Raw genomic sequence first — 17,727 nt, 5'->3', positions numbered from 1 at the left:
ACCATCCTCTCCAGACAGGAGGTATAAAGTGTCTGATGTTTGGTTGCCGTGGCCGTATCGGGTGTACGCCCTCACAGAAATGTTGTAGTAGGAGAATGGCTTCAAGTTGGTCAGAGTCGCTCTGTTTGAAGAGGCGTTCATCAGAGCAGAGTAGGATTCGTTCTCATATAGGACCTCGTACTGTTGGATCACTCCATTGGCTTTCTCTGGTGCAGACCAGACCAGTATGACAGCGGAGGGGCTGGTGTCTACCACAGCCAGGTTCATAGGAGGGGAATCAGGCTCTGAGGGTGAGATGGGCAAGAAAATGATTTTTCAGTCATTAAATGTGAATCAAACTGAACAAGTTATTGAATTAAACACAATCAAAACAAAAAAAAACAAAAACAAATAATGTAACAATGCAAATTAAATTCGTAATCCAATAACTTTTTAGGCCAAATTAATTTAACTCAACCATGATATCATGTTCCTCAGAGGACGAATTGTAATATTTAGCCTATTCTCAGTGTTAAGCATGCAAATAGTTTGTGTTCAGAACACACCATCCTCCAAAGTGTAAACAAAAATGTCATCTTCCTCAGAGAGAGAGCTTTCTCCCACAGCTGTGGATGCAGCCACACGTAGTTTATAACCAGTATACTTGTCCAGATCTGCACATTAAATAAGAGAAGAAAGATATTTAGCAACAGACATATACAGTATTTTAGTGGGATGAATGACAGAAAGAAATGAGAAGTCCACCTGTTAGGAAGATGCTGGTGGTGTTAGTTATCCACTTCAGAGCCTGGTTACTGTGCAGCTTTAGGCCATACACAGTGTAATGTGTAATCCGTCCATTTGGGTGGAGGGGTTGGACCCAGCTCACGAGAATGGAGGTGGAGCTGATGTTTTGATAGGACACTTCAAGCACTGAGCTAGGGACTAAAAGACAAACATGGAGAATGGAGAATGAAAATAAAAGATTTTGCACCTTTAAGAATATTTTCAGTATGTTTTTTTTTGCAAGTGACATGTGACCACTCACCTTGCTCCCTGGTCTTCTCAGAGATATCTGCGGCAGGGCCCTCGCCCACGGTGGTGGAAGCAGTGACCCTGAACGTGTACTCAGTGAAAGGATTCAGATCTGACACTAGGTAAGACAACTCTCCAGACATGACATCCATGACTTCCTCTTTCACTGTTACACCTGTGGCATGCAGACACAGATGGATATAAATGATGACAAATACACACAGGATTCATAAGCACCAGCACAGATGGAAAAAAAAATATCCATGGCAGAGATGCAATGCCTAAGGCTAATGTTCTCCCACCTGTAGTGCCCAAACTTGTGGCACTGCGTGTTGAAACGTGTCTCACGATTGATGCATCACGTGTGGACAAGTGGACCTGGCTTTGGGTCAGGGCCAAGGTGGAAGAATCTGGGGTCGTATCCCCAGTGTACGATTGCTTTGTCAGCCAGGGTGGAAGCGTAGCAGGCGGCTCAGAGGTAACAGACAAAGCAATGGTCCCAGTGACTGGGGAGTCAGTAGGTTGAACATTTGTGTCGTTAAACTGTGAAGCAGTGGCATAACTGGTGCTGTTGTCGTCTGTGACAACTGGGTTATCGGTAGGTTGAGCATCAGCGCTCGTGATGAGGTCGGGGCTTTGAAGTCCAGAGTGTGTGAAGCTGGAAGCCGTCATGCTGGGCTGTGTGCGTTCAGATACAGTGGCTGTAAAAGTCGGTGGAGAAGTGACCAGACTGAGCTCAGCATCTCTCTTACGTCGACCTGGGACGTCAGGGGGAGGTGTCTCATCTTCATACATATCAGTTGAATTCTGAGAAGAAAAAATAATAATGTGAAAGTAGTTTTTCATTTTCTGTTTGGGTGCAGTGTGAAGCAGAGATCCTTAATCACTTGGACTTATCAGCCCTTTAGGCAATGTCCACTTGAATGAATAGACAGAGACAGTTGCTTGGAGCTTGCATATAAAGATGTTATGTTTATAAAAAATGGACAATTATTCCAGTGGTTGTAGAAATATACCAGTTCACAGAGGACCATGTACAGGAAGTGGATTCGGCATCTGTGCATTACAGTTTACTGCAATCCATGCATAACATGTGACCTCTGTAAATCTTATAATATTTAAATCCTCTTGACTAAAAAACAGAGTTTAATCAGTACCTTTGTATTTCAAATTGCACTTAGATTTTCATTCAGGGCCACTGTAAAGAATAATTACGAGTCCACACAAGCACTGTTCTTTAATATGCACAGTAAGAATTGTAAGGATTGACTACTTCTAATTTGATCCAACCTTTTCAACAGTGTTGAGCTGTGATGGGATGAGTTTATGGGCTACAATATCTGACTTACCACTTCTGCAGTGAGGGTGATGTCCTGCAGCAGCATGTCGGTCACCAGGACCTGCAGTCTGTACTGGATTATCGGCCCGTTGGGCTGAGCAGGGCTTTTCCAACTCACACGGATCGACACTGAATCTTCAGCTACTGCCACCAGGTTCTGCACTGCACTTGGAGCTACACACATAAACAGAGGCAGACAGAGTGAGACAAAGACATGGAGGAGGAGGAGAAAACACACTCAACACATTTTCTGGGCTTAATTCTCATCATGTCACAATTCTTTGTGGAATTAAAGTTTCCACCTTCAGCAGGTGTAACTATGTCTTCTTCTGCTGCTGGACCCACTTCTCCCGCTGCTTTGGCTCGAACGGCCACCGTGTACCTCGTGTAGGGGGTCAAACCAGTATAAAGGAACCTCATGTCTCCTGTGCTGTTCTCATACAGATATCCTGGGATGAAGAAGAAATAGAAAATTGTATGGGTTTCCATCAATCTAGAGTTTTTTTAGTTGTTTGTGTGAGCACGTGTGCTCCTGAGAGAACAGTTAATAACCTGTAGGTCCATAAAGGTAGAGCATGTAGGTGAATTTTCCTGTGATGATGTTGGGAGAGTTCCAGGACACAGAGATCGATCTTGATGTCATATTCAGTACAGAAAGGTTTTGTGGGGAGTCTTCCGGGGCTACCATATCAAAACAAAAAAACGGAGACATTACAGTATGTTACATTATATCACATATGCAGTAATATAAGATATCTGCATGTAGCCATTTAACACAGAAATGAAATGGTCCATTTGTTTGTTTTTTAAAGTGATTTTGTGTTTATGTGCTTATGTCTTTTATCTTAATCTTTTATGTCCTAATGTAAAGCACTTTGGCTTCCCCTGTGGTTTTTTAAATGTGCTATATAAATAAAGTTGATTGATTGATTGATTGATTGAAATACAAACTATAGTTTCTTTTTCCACACCTGACTCTGGCATCCGGACCATAGTGGAGGCTATCTGTCCCTCTCCATCAGAGGTGAAGGCAGACACTTCAAACAGATAGGCAGTGTAAGGTCGCAGCTGATCAACTCCCACTGATATGGGCACACTCCAGGAAGCCGCAGGGGGCACGGCGGAGAGGGTGATGGGTGGAGACGATGCCGTTATCTCCAATGGGCTCAGAGTTGCACGAGACAGGATATCAGCTGCATCCTAGACATGCAAAGTCACATAGGAAAATACACAGAGGGTAAAATATGAGAAAAAAAAAAGTTGTTTCTAGCCGTATGTCGCACAGATGGCCCTGAGCCTAGATAGCATTTATAATCCTGACAGTAGAGAGAGTACAGAAAGAGAACAGTTCAAAGTAACAAGACAGACGGAGGTGACAGCATAATGTGTAATATGGTACATTGCAGTGAGGCAGCGCTCCGGTCATGATGTCCTCTGCGTTGACCTCCAGCACGCGGACTGTCTGCCCAGTACGAGCGTGTTTTGCTTTGACAGCAAATTTAGTGATGAGGCCGTTGATGCGGTGTGGCAGGAACCAGGTAACCATGACATAGGTGTGGTTTTGAGCGAATGCCGTCAGGTTGGTGACCAGGCCAGGGGCTGCAGGAGATGTACATACACACACACACAAATGCACATACATATGGACATGTAATTACACACATAATTGGACCTCACAGTGCAAAAGTGTTATTTTAGATTTTGAGATCATTAGGCAGGCATGTGTGCATGTGCAAAGATACCCACGGGACTCTGCAGTCTTTATGTATAAAGATTTGCTGAATGCTCCTATTCCAGCTGGAGATATTGCTGCTACCTACAAAGAGATGGAGCGAAAGAGTGTTGGTAGGTACTGCTTATAATGATTAATTCATGCTCTTGTCAGCAAGGCCGTCATCAGATCCCAATTAGGTGCTAACATCAGGCAATGGTTACGCCAGGAATGACAATCTGTTTGAGTTGATCCCAGTAACACAGAACACACAACAGCGACACAACATTATACATCGGGTATGTTAACAGTATGTGAACAGATAACACAACCCCCCATGGTTCAGTGTGTGTGGTTAGTTAGTTAGCCTCCGAAGTGCTGAAGTGACACATCTTTTGATTTTTCTTTCTTTCAGCTGTTCAAATAGAATTTGCACTGCGATTTAAGACTTATCCAGCTAACGGACTTAACCTACAGTACTGTGGATGAATAATAAAGACTTTTTTCTACATTATTTGCCTTTTTTTTGAGAGGACATTGCAGAGAAACAGTAGGTGGGGGGAAAGTGAAGCAATGACAGGCAGCAAAGGGCTGCAGGTGAGATTTGAACCCACGGTCACTGCAATTAGTTCAAAAGCCTTTGTGGTATGCACTCTACCAGGTGAGTCACACACACGCACAAGCACACAAATACAGTATGTCCAAGTATAATCATTATGTGTTGTCATTCTCTCAGAGTCCATTCGTATGAGGGTCATTGTGGGTTAATGAATTCCGAAAACTAATAAGCACGATCACATTCAAGCTCAGTGACAACAGACAGTGGAAAGAGCCATGGCTGATCCATAGATCTGTTTACCTGATTAATAATGCAATCAGGATCAATTACCGGTATTCAGCCGGATCAAGAGAATAGACTGGTCCTATGGGATCTGTGGTAGCTAGCCACATCCACACAATAGAGGGGGGCAATTTTCTGAGAATTGTTTTTTAATTTTCTAATTATTATTAATAATAAATGTAACACATTACAATAATATGTGTGGGAATTTGTCTTGTACTGTATGTAGCATTTCTTCATTGTTCTATTTAACTATTTCTATTTAACATTTCTGCCAACTACTATGTAATTCTGAACCAGGAAGCATGTATCCTACCTGAATGAGGTACGTAGAACCTGAGGTGAAATCAGTGAGCAGAGTCTCTGGTATGTCCAGGTTCTTGGTGACCTGAGTGAAGGTGAGATCAGGGTAGGGACAAACCTCTTTGTACCTACAAGAAAAAAACAACAACAAAACAATTAAGATAATTAATCCCAAACTCACAATATAAATGATCCACATTCAAATGATCCGATTCAGATGCAAAAGAACCAATAAGTACCACAAGGCTAATATTGCCGGAATAAATCAATGTGTTTTCAATGCTAATCATTCAATTTCTACAATCAGCTTTTTCATACAGTAAATGTAACGCACTGACATGCCTAATTTCAAGAAACACACACAAGTGGTCTAAATTATGTTAATGTGATACCCCTGTGTTTCTTTTTTTGTGTGTAGTATCCCGCATGGAGACATTTTATATTGCAAAATTGCAATTTAAGTAAGAGACTGTAATACTTATTCTACATAGAGCCATTCCCATGCAGAAAATCAAGTATCACATTGATTGGTACAACTACGTGCACAGAGACCATTATGAGCAAATTAAGCAGATATTTATTTGATATTCATTTTTTCTGTTATGAGGTTTGAATAACATTGTTAAAAGAAACCTTGAATCCTGGGTAGACACAATCTGTAGAAATAGATCCACCATTTTAAAGAAAACAAACAAAAAAAAACTACCTGATGACATATCCATCAATATTGTTAGTATCAGATGGCATGGTCCAGGAGAGGAGAATACCATTGGAGCCTACGGCCTCACCTTCTAGGCTTAAAGGAGGACCAGGAACTGCAGGAAGTGAGAAGAGAAGAGATACTGTAATATTTTTTTTATTTTCAGTGTCTCAGTAGGATTGAGTTTATTTTCCCTGTTTTATTAGATCAAATTAGTGTAAAATTACACCAGTAAGCAAAGATTTGTACAAATCTTTTGTTTAAAAGGAACTCTGGTATTTCTTAAGATCTTAACAGGGCACTAGCAGAGTCACGGCAACAAAGTTGTTGGAAGAATAGTGTTGTTGTCTATGGTGGGGTTGATCCTCTTAACCTGTAAGTGTGTGTGTGTATGTGTGACTCTCTGGAATTGCGTGAGTGTGTTTTGGGCCGAACTCTGATGAATAAGGCCTCACACAGCAGTGACATTTCACTGACATTCACTGTCGACCCATTCATCCTGCGGTTCAAAAGCTCAGGCTTAAGTTACCTAAAAGGAATTAAACATGGAAGGGAGAACACCCACCCACGCCTCCACCCCCGACACACACACACACACACACACACACACACACTAACACAGACAAATCTACTGTACTAATTTCCTTTTCCACAGTGTGTGTGTACTGTACGTGCTATACCAGGGGTGAATTAAAGAGCATAGGGGACAGATGAGAGACTGATGCTGCTTTAACACCCCAAAACAAAACCTACACAAACAACAACCAAAAAAATGTGTGTGTGTTTGTGGGTGTGTGTGTGTGTGTGTGTGTGTGTGTGTGTGTAGATCTCACCACTCTCATTAGTATTGATCATGCGGCTGACTCCTGGGCTAATGTTGGCGGACGAGGCTGCTGTGACCGTTACACTGTATTGTGTCCCTGGACTGACATTGACCACGTCGGCCTGTGAAAACAGCAAAACCACAGACACCTGGTCACAACGCACACACATACACACGCAAAAGGCACTCAGCCTTCGTTTTAGTTTCAAGCTGTACCGTAATAAAACTCTCCACCATCAATTTCAAGATGAACCATCTGTTTAAGCTGAGAGTGGCTGCAAATTAACGACCACTTGTTTCTGCTTGCGGCTGCACCTGTTTGCATCAATACATGTTTAGTCTTGCACTTGTTCTACTTTTGTGTGTGTGGAAAACAACTCTTAGGCCTTTGACACCAGCATGTTGACTGGAAATGAGTCACTGTAACACCTCCCAGTATGTTTACTCCGAGAAATATAAGCAAGATTTTTTTTGACATCTGTCTGTGCATGCCCTCAGCTGTGTATGCTTTGTGTATTGTACGCTGTGTATCCTTATATATCTATCTGAAACACGATTAACATCATTTGTAAGCATACTGTATTTGTATATACGTATATCTAAGAGTGTTTTCATCTGCGTGCAAAGCAATATTGTTGCAGAGCGTTGAATTCTTACCTGTGAATGTACCTGTCCCAAGCAGAGTGTGAGCAGCAGGGTGAGTGAGAAGAACACCATGCTGGGTGGTTAGCTTTAGTCTAGTCACAGCAGGTTAGAGGCCTCGCTGGGAGAGCTGCATCCAGTGTTAGTGCACAAGATGATAGCAGTGGTCTACAGGTAATCCACTGAGCTGACTCCAAGGCTAGAAGCTGGTTAGTGGCATGAGTGAATATCACAGGGTTAGTCGTCCAGGCGTTGGATAATGACAGATCTTGAGGTATTCCAAATTTTTAGTGGGTTAGCAAAGAAGGGCAGTGGATCCTTTCATTAGCACAAGGCTAACATTCTCCCTCTGGTCTGCCTCACTCTCTGGGGAGAGCTGCTTAAGCAAATGAATGATTCAGGGTTGAGCTCATGAGGCCAACTTAATAAATAATGAGATCTATTACTCAACTCTGCGCTCTGCATGCTCTCTCTGTATGTGTGTATGTGTGCTGTGTGGTGTGTTGTGTGTAAGGTTACTTTTTGGGGGGTATCTGACACCTGGCAGCCGGGAAGAGTCGGTATGGGGCGGTACTTGGTTGAATGGGAGGAGGGAGAAATGCATGCATGTTTCTGTGTGTGAAGTTTGTACATTCAGTATCACCTCACCTTCAAATGTAAAGGTTTACAACGACACGCCTCTTGCTTTGACAACATTGCACTGATTTGCATTTACGTACTGTAGGTGAACTACAGTATGCTGTTCTGTTGTCCAAGCATCTTCACACATGTTATTAGATTAGAAAAAGTGCATGTATGTACCTGGATGTATTTATCACGTCCGGGGTGCACAGTGACTTTTCCCCGGTTAGGTAGCAGGCTCACTTGGTAATGATCCACACACCCCGCTGCCTGCTCCCAGCGTAGTGAGAAGGCACGTGCAGACACTTCCAGGACTTCCACTCCTCGGACGAGTGCTGGCACTCATTAAGGACAAGAGAGGGAGAAACAGAGTCAGAGAGATTGAGGAAGTCTCTAATTTAATCAAGTGGTGTTAAGGCCCGGGTGATAATAACGAGGTGTTGACCGGTGCAGCACCTGTAATATCGTCTACCTGTGGTCACGGTCAGAAGGGCAGCGGCCCCCGCTGTCGCTCCCCGCACTCTCTCAGCACTCACGTTGTAGCTGCAGCCGTCCGCCAGCCCCGTAACCATGGCAACCCGCTCCTCTGTAGGTATCGTGAGAGTCTCTGTGACTGAGGCGTTAGCCACAATGACTCTGTGGAAGTCAAACTCTCCAAATGCATCGTCCCAGCTGACGGTGACAGAGGAAGAGTTCACGCTAAACAAACGGAGGGCACATACTCCTGCTGGGTCTGAAAAAAATAAGGAGTTAAAATGTATAACTTCAGTTTTCATAATTTAGGCCACAATTTAAATATTTTCTTTGTTCTTATTGAGGAAGCACCAACAGTTTTGTTTTATTCTTACTGATCTATTTGTAAACGATGTGCATTGAGGCTTGAGTATTTTTGTGTGTGTTCCTGTGTCTCTTACACGTGCTGAACTCTTTGTGGATCCTTTGACTGGTGTCTGAGCCCAACACACTCTGAACGCTGACACCGTAGTCTGACCCTGGGGTCAAATCCCTGATCTCATAGCTTGTGCTGAGGACGAGCACCTCAATCCATGACTTCCTGTCCACAGACAGCAGGCCAAAAACAAGCTGAGAAAAAATAAAGAGAAACTCTGAGTCCTTAACTGTTTGTTTTTTACTGTTGGTAAAGTCATAATTTGGGGAAATAACCTTTTACATCTAACAAAGTCTCTCATTTCTTTTCATCAATGTGAATTTACCACTGTGTATTCTTGTAATGTGCTTGGTCATTCCCTCTGGCCAAGGTTGTACGGAGGTCATACATCTTTTAAGAGTTGGTAACTGAATCTGCAGTGTGCTAATAACAGTTGCTAAGTAACCAACAGGTGAGCACGGAAAATGACGAAGGTGGCCTGTTTTGTCCTTGAAAAAAATTACATTGTACTGCAAGTAATGTATGAGTATGACAAATAACTGAAATGTCTTAAAGTTACTTTGGTGTAAAAACAATAATCCCTGTCTGGACAATTAAACATGTCTTACCCGGTACCTGTCCACCTGTCCTGGTGGTGGTCTCCAGGTGACAAACATAGACGTTACGGCCCGCTCTGAAAGACCCACTTCCTGTGGTACCTCTGGGACTGGAAACAAACTCCTCATTAGGATGTAACACCATACTGACACAATCATCACAGACAGTAACTCTGGGTAATGAACAAGTGAATACAAGGGTGAAGTGGATTCTTCAGATAGTTTTTTTTAAGAAACTCTAAGAAACAAGTGCTGAGATCCAAACATAATTTTGTATATTTACTTCAATATGAAAAATGCATTTGGTAAATGCTTGATGTGTGTGAAATTAGAGTATAATCAGCAGTATCATTGTTAACAGCACAGTTCACCAGTATTTAATTCAAAGACTGAAGCCAAAGAGGCAAACATTTACTTTTTATTTCTGCTCTCCTCTGACAGCTTCTCCTTTCCAACTACATTGATTTTCATTTTCTTTCTTCCTCTCTCCCACACACATGGGGATATGGGCACAGTAACTACTGTAACAACATTTGGTGCCTCATTAGGTACTGCATATGCCTTCAACTTACTAGTATTGAGGATCATAGTAGAAGGTTTGCTCTTCCTTTCCCCACTGGTGCAAATCACATCAATTGTATATTGGCTTCCTGGAGCGAGACCTTCAAAGTTGTAAGCTCTGCGAACACACACAGTCGCAGCAGTCAGCGCTTTGCAGCAGTAAGTTTTAAAAAAAAAACTACTTTGTAACTGGTTGTTGTCATAAAAGAAAGTCTGAATCTGCTGATATGAATTCCAGTCTCATAAAACTGTAATCATTTGTACGCTGGCTGACGAGACTGACCTGGGCTCCTGATGAGAAATGATTAGCTCTTGATTGGATGTTCTGTTTTTGACTGACAGGTTGAGTGCACTCATCACTCCCCTGACCAAACTCCAGCTAATGCATATGGACGATGTGGTTTTATTGATGAGAGAAACCTCCACAGGGCTGGGGGCTGGCACACAAAGATAACAATACAGAGTCAAATGACAGACAAGAGAGACTGAGCAGTGGGTGCACGTGTGTGTGTGCATGTCTACCTGCAGTGATGTTGATGGTGATGGGGGAACTGTCTGCGTAGGACTCCTTCTCTGTTCGTACTGAAAAGCGGTAGAGCCTGCCTGGAGTCAGATTAGAAAACACTGCACTCTGACCGAAGACTTTCTGCACCTGCAGCAATAAGGGCCTTATTATAATTCTTACAGCAACAGCAGTAGGAGCAGAAACACTCATACATACATTTTCTTCTTTTTTTTTTTTTTTACATAGAGGCTACAGGTGAATACATGCTTGCTAATGCACATCATTAGTTGTTGCAGTTGATCCAGACTTTAAGAGATTCTCAGAATATGCGCATTATTTTAAGAGCTTTTTTTTTTTTAATGTTTGTTCACCATGTGTGAGTGGTCACAGTTGAGGCAGATGACCTCGTAGTTGTGAGCTGATCCCTGTGCAGGATCCCAAAGCAGCTCTATGGATGAATCCGTCACCACACCCTCCCTCACTCTGCTGGGAGGCGCCAGACCTAAGATCACAAACCACATACCACAACTCATTATGTAATTATTCCGCTGACATCCTTAAAGTACTAATTACCTTTGGTTTGGGGTATTTTAAATGCCTTATTAACCATGATTTTTACAAACAAGTTATAAAAAAAATTTAAGTAATACAACACTATAAAAGAAACCACATACAATTCTTCATAGACTTGAGAGCATATTTAAATATGACATTCATTTCATAAATCTAATATTTTATTCTAATTAAGGAACGTAGGAATAGAAAACACCACATTGATGTTATATCTTGATTTCAGGTTTACCACAGGTGAATCTGTCTACATAAAAGATACACATAAATCATAAACAGGTACAATTTTTTACCAAGCTCCACCAATCATCTTATAATTTGAAATCTGATATAAATAACCTTGTTTTCCATTGCCATCACAAGAAAAAAAAAACTCACTTGTTTTTATGGGGTGGGTGTAGTAAGGTGGTCCTGTTTGCTCCTGGCTGGTGCTGTGAACCCTGAGCTGGTACTCTGATCCTGGGCTGAGGTTGCTAAGAGTTACAATATAAATGCCCACAGGGAGAGAGTACCAGTTGCATGAATATCCACATAATCCCTCACATGCAGTGTCACAAACCCCTGGACATACACACACTTTCACTCCATCGATCAGACCCAGCTGTGGATGCTGAACGTACAGCTGTGCAGAGTTTACGCCGACTGACAGGGGGACTGCTACCTGAATTGGTTTGGGATCTGTATAAACACAGAGTGAAGAGGAGACAAAGAGGGTTTTTACAAAATTACTAAATGTATCCACATTGTTAATGGCAGCATTCTTGTTTCTCTCACCTGTGGTGTGTATGACGCTGCTCCTCTGGCTCCTGTCATTTCTCTTCAGTGCAACCACTCCTACTTCATAAGTCTGACCTGGAGTAAACGTGCCCAAGTCAACACACATGGACTCATTTATCCAGAGGACACCAGGACTGGATTGGTTTATCCACAATGAAGAAATACTTGGATTTCCGAGTTTCTTTTCTGTGATATGATAACCATCTGGATGGTCGTCTGGTGGATCGGTCCAGCACAAGGTCAGATTTCCCCTTGCGCTAAACACCACCAGACCACCAGGGGCCTTCAGAGCTAGGATGGACAAAAACAGGAAGTTACTGAATCACTACTTCTCTAATAATCAAATCAACCAACAATCCTAATGATAAAAAACTTTATTTATATATTATATATTAAAAAGAGAAAAAGCAAAAGCAATGTTATGGGTTGCCGGCTAATGAGAACCAAAGAGCATTCGCAAAGTTAAGTGACCGCAAAAGCTCATGTGTAATTATGTTGAAGTGATTTTAGTCGGGACAATTAATGAACTCATACAATATCAAATTTCAAAGCATCTCCAGCTCATCTCTTTTGGTTGGCTGGATAGATTAGCCATCAGATCAGAATTAGATGCTCCAGTGAGGCAGCCACAGAGAATTAGTATAATCCGACTTTCATGTGGCTGTGTGTGTGTTAACTTTTCATTTGCATGTTTGCTGTAACTTTCAACTTTTCTAGTTTGTCCCTGATTAATTTAAATCAATCACATAAACTGTGAGCCATAATTAATGTCAATAGTAACACCTGTGCTTTTTCCACTATGCCATGTCAAAATGTCTGTTGCGACATGCTTACCAGTCTTCACAGTCACAGGCGCTTGTCCACAGCTTTCGATCCCATGCTGGGTGACTGTGTAAACTTCAACCGTGTACTTCCTGTAAGACTCCAGTCCTCCAATCACAACACTGTATGACAGCAACCCGGCAGTCTCGGATGACGTGGAGACGTTGGTCATTCCAACAATCCTCTCTTGTCTTGACAACATGTCCACGTAGCGGACAACAAACGTCCATTGAGCCACGTACTGTGCATCTGGCAGCATCCAGTGAACACTAATCTGACAGACTGTAACTGGGCCAACAGTGATGTTTTGAGGAGGAAGCGGCCCTGTTTTAAAAAAGAACACACAGATTTGAAATTACATGTGAGCAAAGGATACTGTATTTTGTTTTGCTGTTTGTGTAACCTCTGCGTGAAACTCACTGGTGTATGCAGCCCGTGTCTGTCCCAAGCTCCAGGTGGAGCCTGCAGGATGAAAGGCTTGAAGGGTGAAAGAGTAGACACTCCCTGGAGACAAACCTGCCACAGTTACTCCTCTGGAAGAGAGGGAGATGGGGACTTTCACAATTTTTGTGACACTGCTCTGGCTGTGTGTTCCCTTTTTGTCCTCTGATGTCCTGCCTCTACCTTCGTCACTGTGCCCCAGCTCTCCACTGGCTTCCTTTTGGTACTGCAAGAATATCTCAAAAGATGAACGATCAAGAGAGTTCAGGGGTGGGAAGTCACTCCAACGAAGCTCCACCTGTTGCTCTGTCACCTGAACCAGGTCAAAGGAGAACGAAGCAGGGACTCGAGGGGCTGTGAAAGGGAAGAGAACAGAAACATGATAACAACATTGAGGTGGAAGTAAAGTAAAGAAATGCTCACATCTTGTATAGTTTGAGTTAACAAGCCAGTGTGGGTAAAAGGTGGTGACAATACAAGTGATTTATTTGTGGGGATGTGTAGCAGAAGTTATTTACTCTGGTATTGACAGATGAAGGGTAGGGGGATGTCACAGAAGAATGGAGTGAGAAAGTATCCTGGGCCTGTGGCATTCCTCTGAAGGGCAAAACAGTCAGTCTGATTGGCTGGCAGTAATGACATCACAGCATCTGTCAGGTTGTATGATGAACCATCCGACCAGAGAGGCTGACCCTCCTCCTGGGTAGAGGCAGACGACAAAGAGTATGTGGCGTAAACACTGGCATCCCAAGATCACTGTCATTATAACACTGTTAAAGTCTATCATTTTGTGACAGAGGATAAACCATGATAGGTTACAGTAAATACAACCCAAAGAAAACTGTCATTTTGGTCCACTTTTTAAATCTTAGTTTTCATGTCGGCTTCAACTTTTAGAGTCACATTTCTGTCTGCTCCTTCAATTCAATGCTGTATGTACATTCTTTATAGATAATTTAACACAAGAAAAAACATCAGTATCAATTGGTGAAGTATAATTTAATGTAAATTGTGAATAAAAAAAGTAGCATTAGTGTATGTATATGTACAGATGAGATGACAAATATATACTGTGAATGATTCATATTATGTGGAATGACTCTGATTGCTTCACTGTATTAGTCTGGCCATCCATGACTTGGCCCCACCTTTGGATAAATACACCTTTTGGAGTCTTATGGAAAAAATATCATTAGCTCCATCTAGAAAATGTATTTTGAGACATGTTTTGAAATACTGTGATGACATATTAAAACAATCTAAATTTTAATAAACTATTTCAACCAATCATAAAGAAATATCTTAGAAAACCAGAAACACAAAGATTCATTGTCATGCCCTTCCTTCAACAATATGTGAGGATGTCTCTACTCTCTCTTTAGCACTGATTGTGTCCTGCAGGAGTTGTGTAATTGTGACAAATTAACTGAGTGTCTAACCAAAAGGCTTTCGACAAAGCCTCTTTGCATTTTTAAAGGCATGTTTATTTATGGTGATTCTCACCTGCTAACCCCTATTAAATGATATATTGGTATAATCATTCTCAAAGAAAACAAAGGCCAATGGAAAAATTAATCAAAGTCATAATATTAAGTGATTAATCATTATGGCTCTTGCTGAAAGGATGAAAAGTACTGCTACTATGTTAATGAAATAAGCTACCTGCTGGTCAGTGAGTCCTGTCCACAGCAGCAACATGTTGTTGTGGCCCAGCAGATGAGAAGATACAAAAAGCAGATCGTCTGGGGTCTTCAGGTCAGCCAGTTGACTTCCAGCTGCCAGCTGTTTGCAGCTGCGCTGGGCTTCATTCCAGCTTAGACCTCTTCTTCTCACAGTGTAGCAGCTTCTCCCATTGGCCAGCCAACCATGGGGACACCGAGCTGGAGACAAGAAATAATCATCAATTTAAAGTCAGTTTCACGTTTGATGTGTTGTTGGAGTAGCTCCTGTATATACTGCACCTGTTTCCATGCCGATGCTGAGCCTCTGCTTCAAGACCACACTGTAGTGCTTGAGCAGCGTAGTAACCACGACTTTGACCTTGAAGCGTGTGCCATGCTGGAGACCTAACACTGTGTACTGGGACTTTGCTACCTCTGATGTCGTCATGTTGAAGATGTGTGTGATGGATCGTGTGTGGGTGTTGTACAGACTCAGGGTGGATAGACTTTGTTGTCTGTGAAGTTTCCATGTCAGGAGAGCAGTGGTCGTGGTGCTGGATACATGAAGTGAAGACAGCGAGACTGGTGCTGGATGCAAAAACAGAAGTAGGTGGATAGAGACCAGAGGAGAGACATCATTAACCAACACATCAATAGTCTAAACAACCATGCTTGTTAAGATTAATCAGGATTGTGGTACCCAGGTTTACAGAGACTTACAGAAGTGAAAGGTCTTTGCCTCAAGTGTAGTATCATTCCTAGTGGCTCTGAGTGAGATGTTGTATCCCCTTTGATCCTCGACCAATCGGAGTGACATCTTGCAATCAGGGGAGCATGATGAGGGATCAATGGGCTCTGCATACACCTGCAGAGATAAGAGTCAAGCACTGTTAAAAAAAAAACAAAAAAACAAAACAAAACACAAAACAACAAAAAAGTAACTGAACCATTGTATCCCTGCCATCATCCACCTTCACTACTGTTCTTACCAGATGGCCATTTGCACTCCTGCAGGTGACTGTGAAGCTGTCTGGATGCTGATGGGAAGGGAAGGACTGAAACCTTACTTCAACCTCAAATGGGTTCAAGTGCTGTTCACAGGTCAGCAGCACCACCTGAGGAATAAGAAAATACAGAGGTGAGAGTTAGTGTTTAATGTAATTATTGGTAAAAAGAATTACTTAATAAAAACAATTCAGCAGAGAGGACGTAGAAAATAAACTTCTTTAGAGAGGCGTTAAAGTTGAGCAGGCCTTGTTCTTACCTGATATAAACTGGCAAATAACCACAGGTGCTCGGTTCCCCCCATTGGGAATGTCACTCCATCTCATCAAGCAGATTCCTCCAGTCACTGATCCAGCTGGATACATACAGTCACTTCTGCAGCAATACACAACGGACCCTGGCTTTACCTTCAGTCACTGGCAGGCTTATGAGACAGCTATGCATAAACATGAGCCATGGAAAGTCCCCAGCTATTTAGCAAGGCTGACTCGCAGACTTTGAAAGTTCTTGAAAGTAAGTAGTAAATACATAGCTGCCTTACTTAAATCATGGGGAAATCTTTGCTTCTTTAGACTTTGAATTTAGCGCGCACTCAAAGTCATCATTCAACGGTTGTTAACCCTAGAGAAGCAAACCCTGATGTGAAAAAAGGAGACTCTGTCCCTGTGTGTATGTGAGAAGCGAGTGAGTGTGTGTGAGAGAGATTGTGCATGTGTGAGTTCAGCCCAATTTGTTCTGCCTCTTTGTTGGGATAAGAGCGATTCACCATGGCAACCATGGGCACATGGCCACTCCAAAGCTGGGCTCCTGAGGAGAGGAGAGGTGGGAAGGCGGGAGATGAGGGGGCATGCTGAAGGGAACAGGAGAGAGATAAGAGATGTGGTGGTGTTTTCTGGGGAATTGAGATGTGCTCAGCGAGCGACGCCTCCAGCCTCCCGCCTCCACACGAGCAACAAGTCAGCCACTCGGTCACAGCAGCAGACAGGTCTAATATTTTGTTTTCGTGAGTTCGTGCAACCTCTAAAATATGCATGTGCTTCAAATTGTTCAAAACATTTCAGTGGTGAGAATGGTTTGGGCTCAGAGATGGGGTGTGGTGGAAGCAATGGTCTACATGGAATGACAGGAATGTGAAAGCGAGACGTGACGGACAGACGGAGAGCTGAGTTCGCTGAGGGGTTTTGTTATGAGGAGGTGACTCCCACACAGCAATAACCTCTCAGAGGTGAAACACAAACACATGTCAGCACTACAGATGCTGAATCAGGATGAGTATGTGTGTTTGAGGAAGACCAACTACAAGGGAGTGTGAAAAGGCCACATTTGCAGGTCCTGAGGACACAACGAGCCTTGAAAAACATTCAGACAAACATACTCTTAAATCATTTATTCAACTACTTCAAAGTAAAGAAACTGCAAAAAGGACAAAAATCACATTTTTTAAACTCATTAATTTTTATAAGGAAACAAAATATCCCATAACACTTTCATTTGTACATGGGCTAGATTTCTTTCTGATAAACTAAAATGCATATACAGTACATTGTCTGAACCCAACAGTGGATATAAACATGATATCAACCCCCAATAAGCAGTAGAATAAGTGGCTAATGGCATCATACCATCTCTTGAAAGCACTAGAAAGCCGACTGGGTCGATACAGCAGGTCATACAGAAAATGAGGACTAAAGTGCAGAGAAAACTACTTGAAAAATATTTCCCACTTACAGCAGTTATTTTCAGTATATTTTGTTTACAATTATGACACATGGCCAGTGTTGTAAATTGTACATTTTAGTAGTGATAAACAAAATAAAACATGGCTGGTTTTCATATTTGTTCTGCAGTACTGGAAAAAAACATGATCCTCTCACTCAGACATTCTCTTCGTTTGTTTAGCTTGCAC

General features: G+C 42.3%; 1 protein-coding gene across 1 annotated transcript in view; it reads right to left on the bottom strand.

The window, feature by feature from the left end:
- The window catches only part of ptprq (protein tyrosine phosphatase receptor type Q), a gene marked incomplete at both ends in the record, with an annotated part of 33,155 nt that extends 17,030 nt beyond the window's left edge, over positions 1–16,125 (bottom strand). Inside the window, 32 exons of the mRNA XM_083973279.1 lie at positions 3–284; positions 546–653; positions 745–924; positions 1,028–1,189; positions 1,317–1,821; positions 2,370–2,527; positions 2,656–2,802; positions 2,906–3,034; positions 3,325–3,553; positions 3,753–3,952; positions 4,100–4,169; positions 5,222–5,336; positions 5,915–6,023; positions 6,742–6,853; positions 8,175–8,335; positions 8,467–8,727; positions 8,909–9,077; positions 9,492–9,589; positions 10,052–10,158; positions 10,324–10,477; positions 10,563–10,692; positions 10,917–11,047; positions 11,494–11,793; positions 11,890–12,183; positions 12,727–13,038; positions 13,135–13,509; positions 13,674–13,854; positions 14,818–15,035; positions 15,117–15,404; positions 15,537–15,681; positions 15,806–15,931; positions 16,081–16,125. Coding sequence (XP_083829405.1) covers positions 3–284; positions 546–653; positions 745–924; positions 1,028–1,189; positions 1,317–1,821; positions 2,370–2,527; positions 2,656–2,802; positions 2,906–3,034; positions 3,325–3,553; positions 3,753–3,952; positions 4,100–4,169; positions 5,222–5,336; positions 5,915–6,023; positions 6,742–6,853; positions 8,175–8,335; positions 8,467–8,727; positions 8,909–9,077; positions 9,492–9,589; positions 10,052–10,158; positions 10,324–10,477; positions 10,563–10,692; positions 10,917–11,047; positions 11,494–11,793; positions 11,890–12,183; positions 12,727–13,038; positions 13,135–13,509; positions 13,674–13,854; positions 14,818–15,035; positions 15,117–15,404; positions 15,537–15,681; positions 15,806–15,931; positions 16,081–16,125 — 6,001 coding nt within the window. The remainder of the gene's footprint in view (positions 1–2; positions 285–545; positions 654–744; positions 925–1,027; positions 1,190–1,316; positions 1,822–2,369; positions 2,528–2,655; positions 2,803–2,905; positions 3,035–3,324; positions 3,554–3,752; positions 3,953–4,099; positions 4,170–5,221; positions 5,337–5,914; positions 6,024–6,741; positions 6,854–8,174; positions 8,336–8,466; positions 8,728–8,908; positions 9,078–9,491; positions 9,590–10,051; positions 10,159–10,323; positions 10,478–10,562; positions 10,693–10,916; positions 11,048–11,493; positions 11,794–11,889; positions 12,184–12,726; positions 13,039–13,134; positions 13,510–13,673; positions 13,855–14,817; positions 15,036–15,116; positions 15,405–15,536; positions 15,682–15,805; positions 15,932–16,080) is intronic.
- Between the last annotated feature and the right edge of the window lie 1,602 nt (positions 16,126–17,727).

Source organism: Trachurus trachurus (assembly GCF_905171665.1).
Source record: "Trachurus trachurus genome assembly, chromosome: 6".
In the NCBI taxonomy this organism is placed as follows: domain Eukaryota; kingdom Metazoa; phylum Chordata; class Actinopteri; order Carangiformes; family Carangidae; genus Trachurus; species Trachurus trachurus.
Note: the sequence above shows the minus strand (reverse complement) of the source record. Positions and strands in the feature narration are given on the sequence as shown.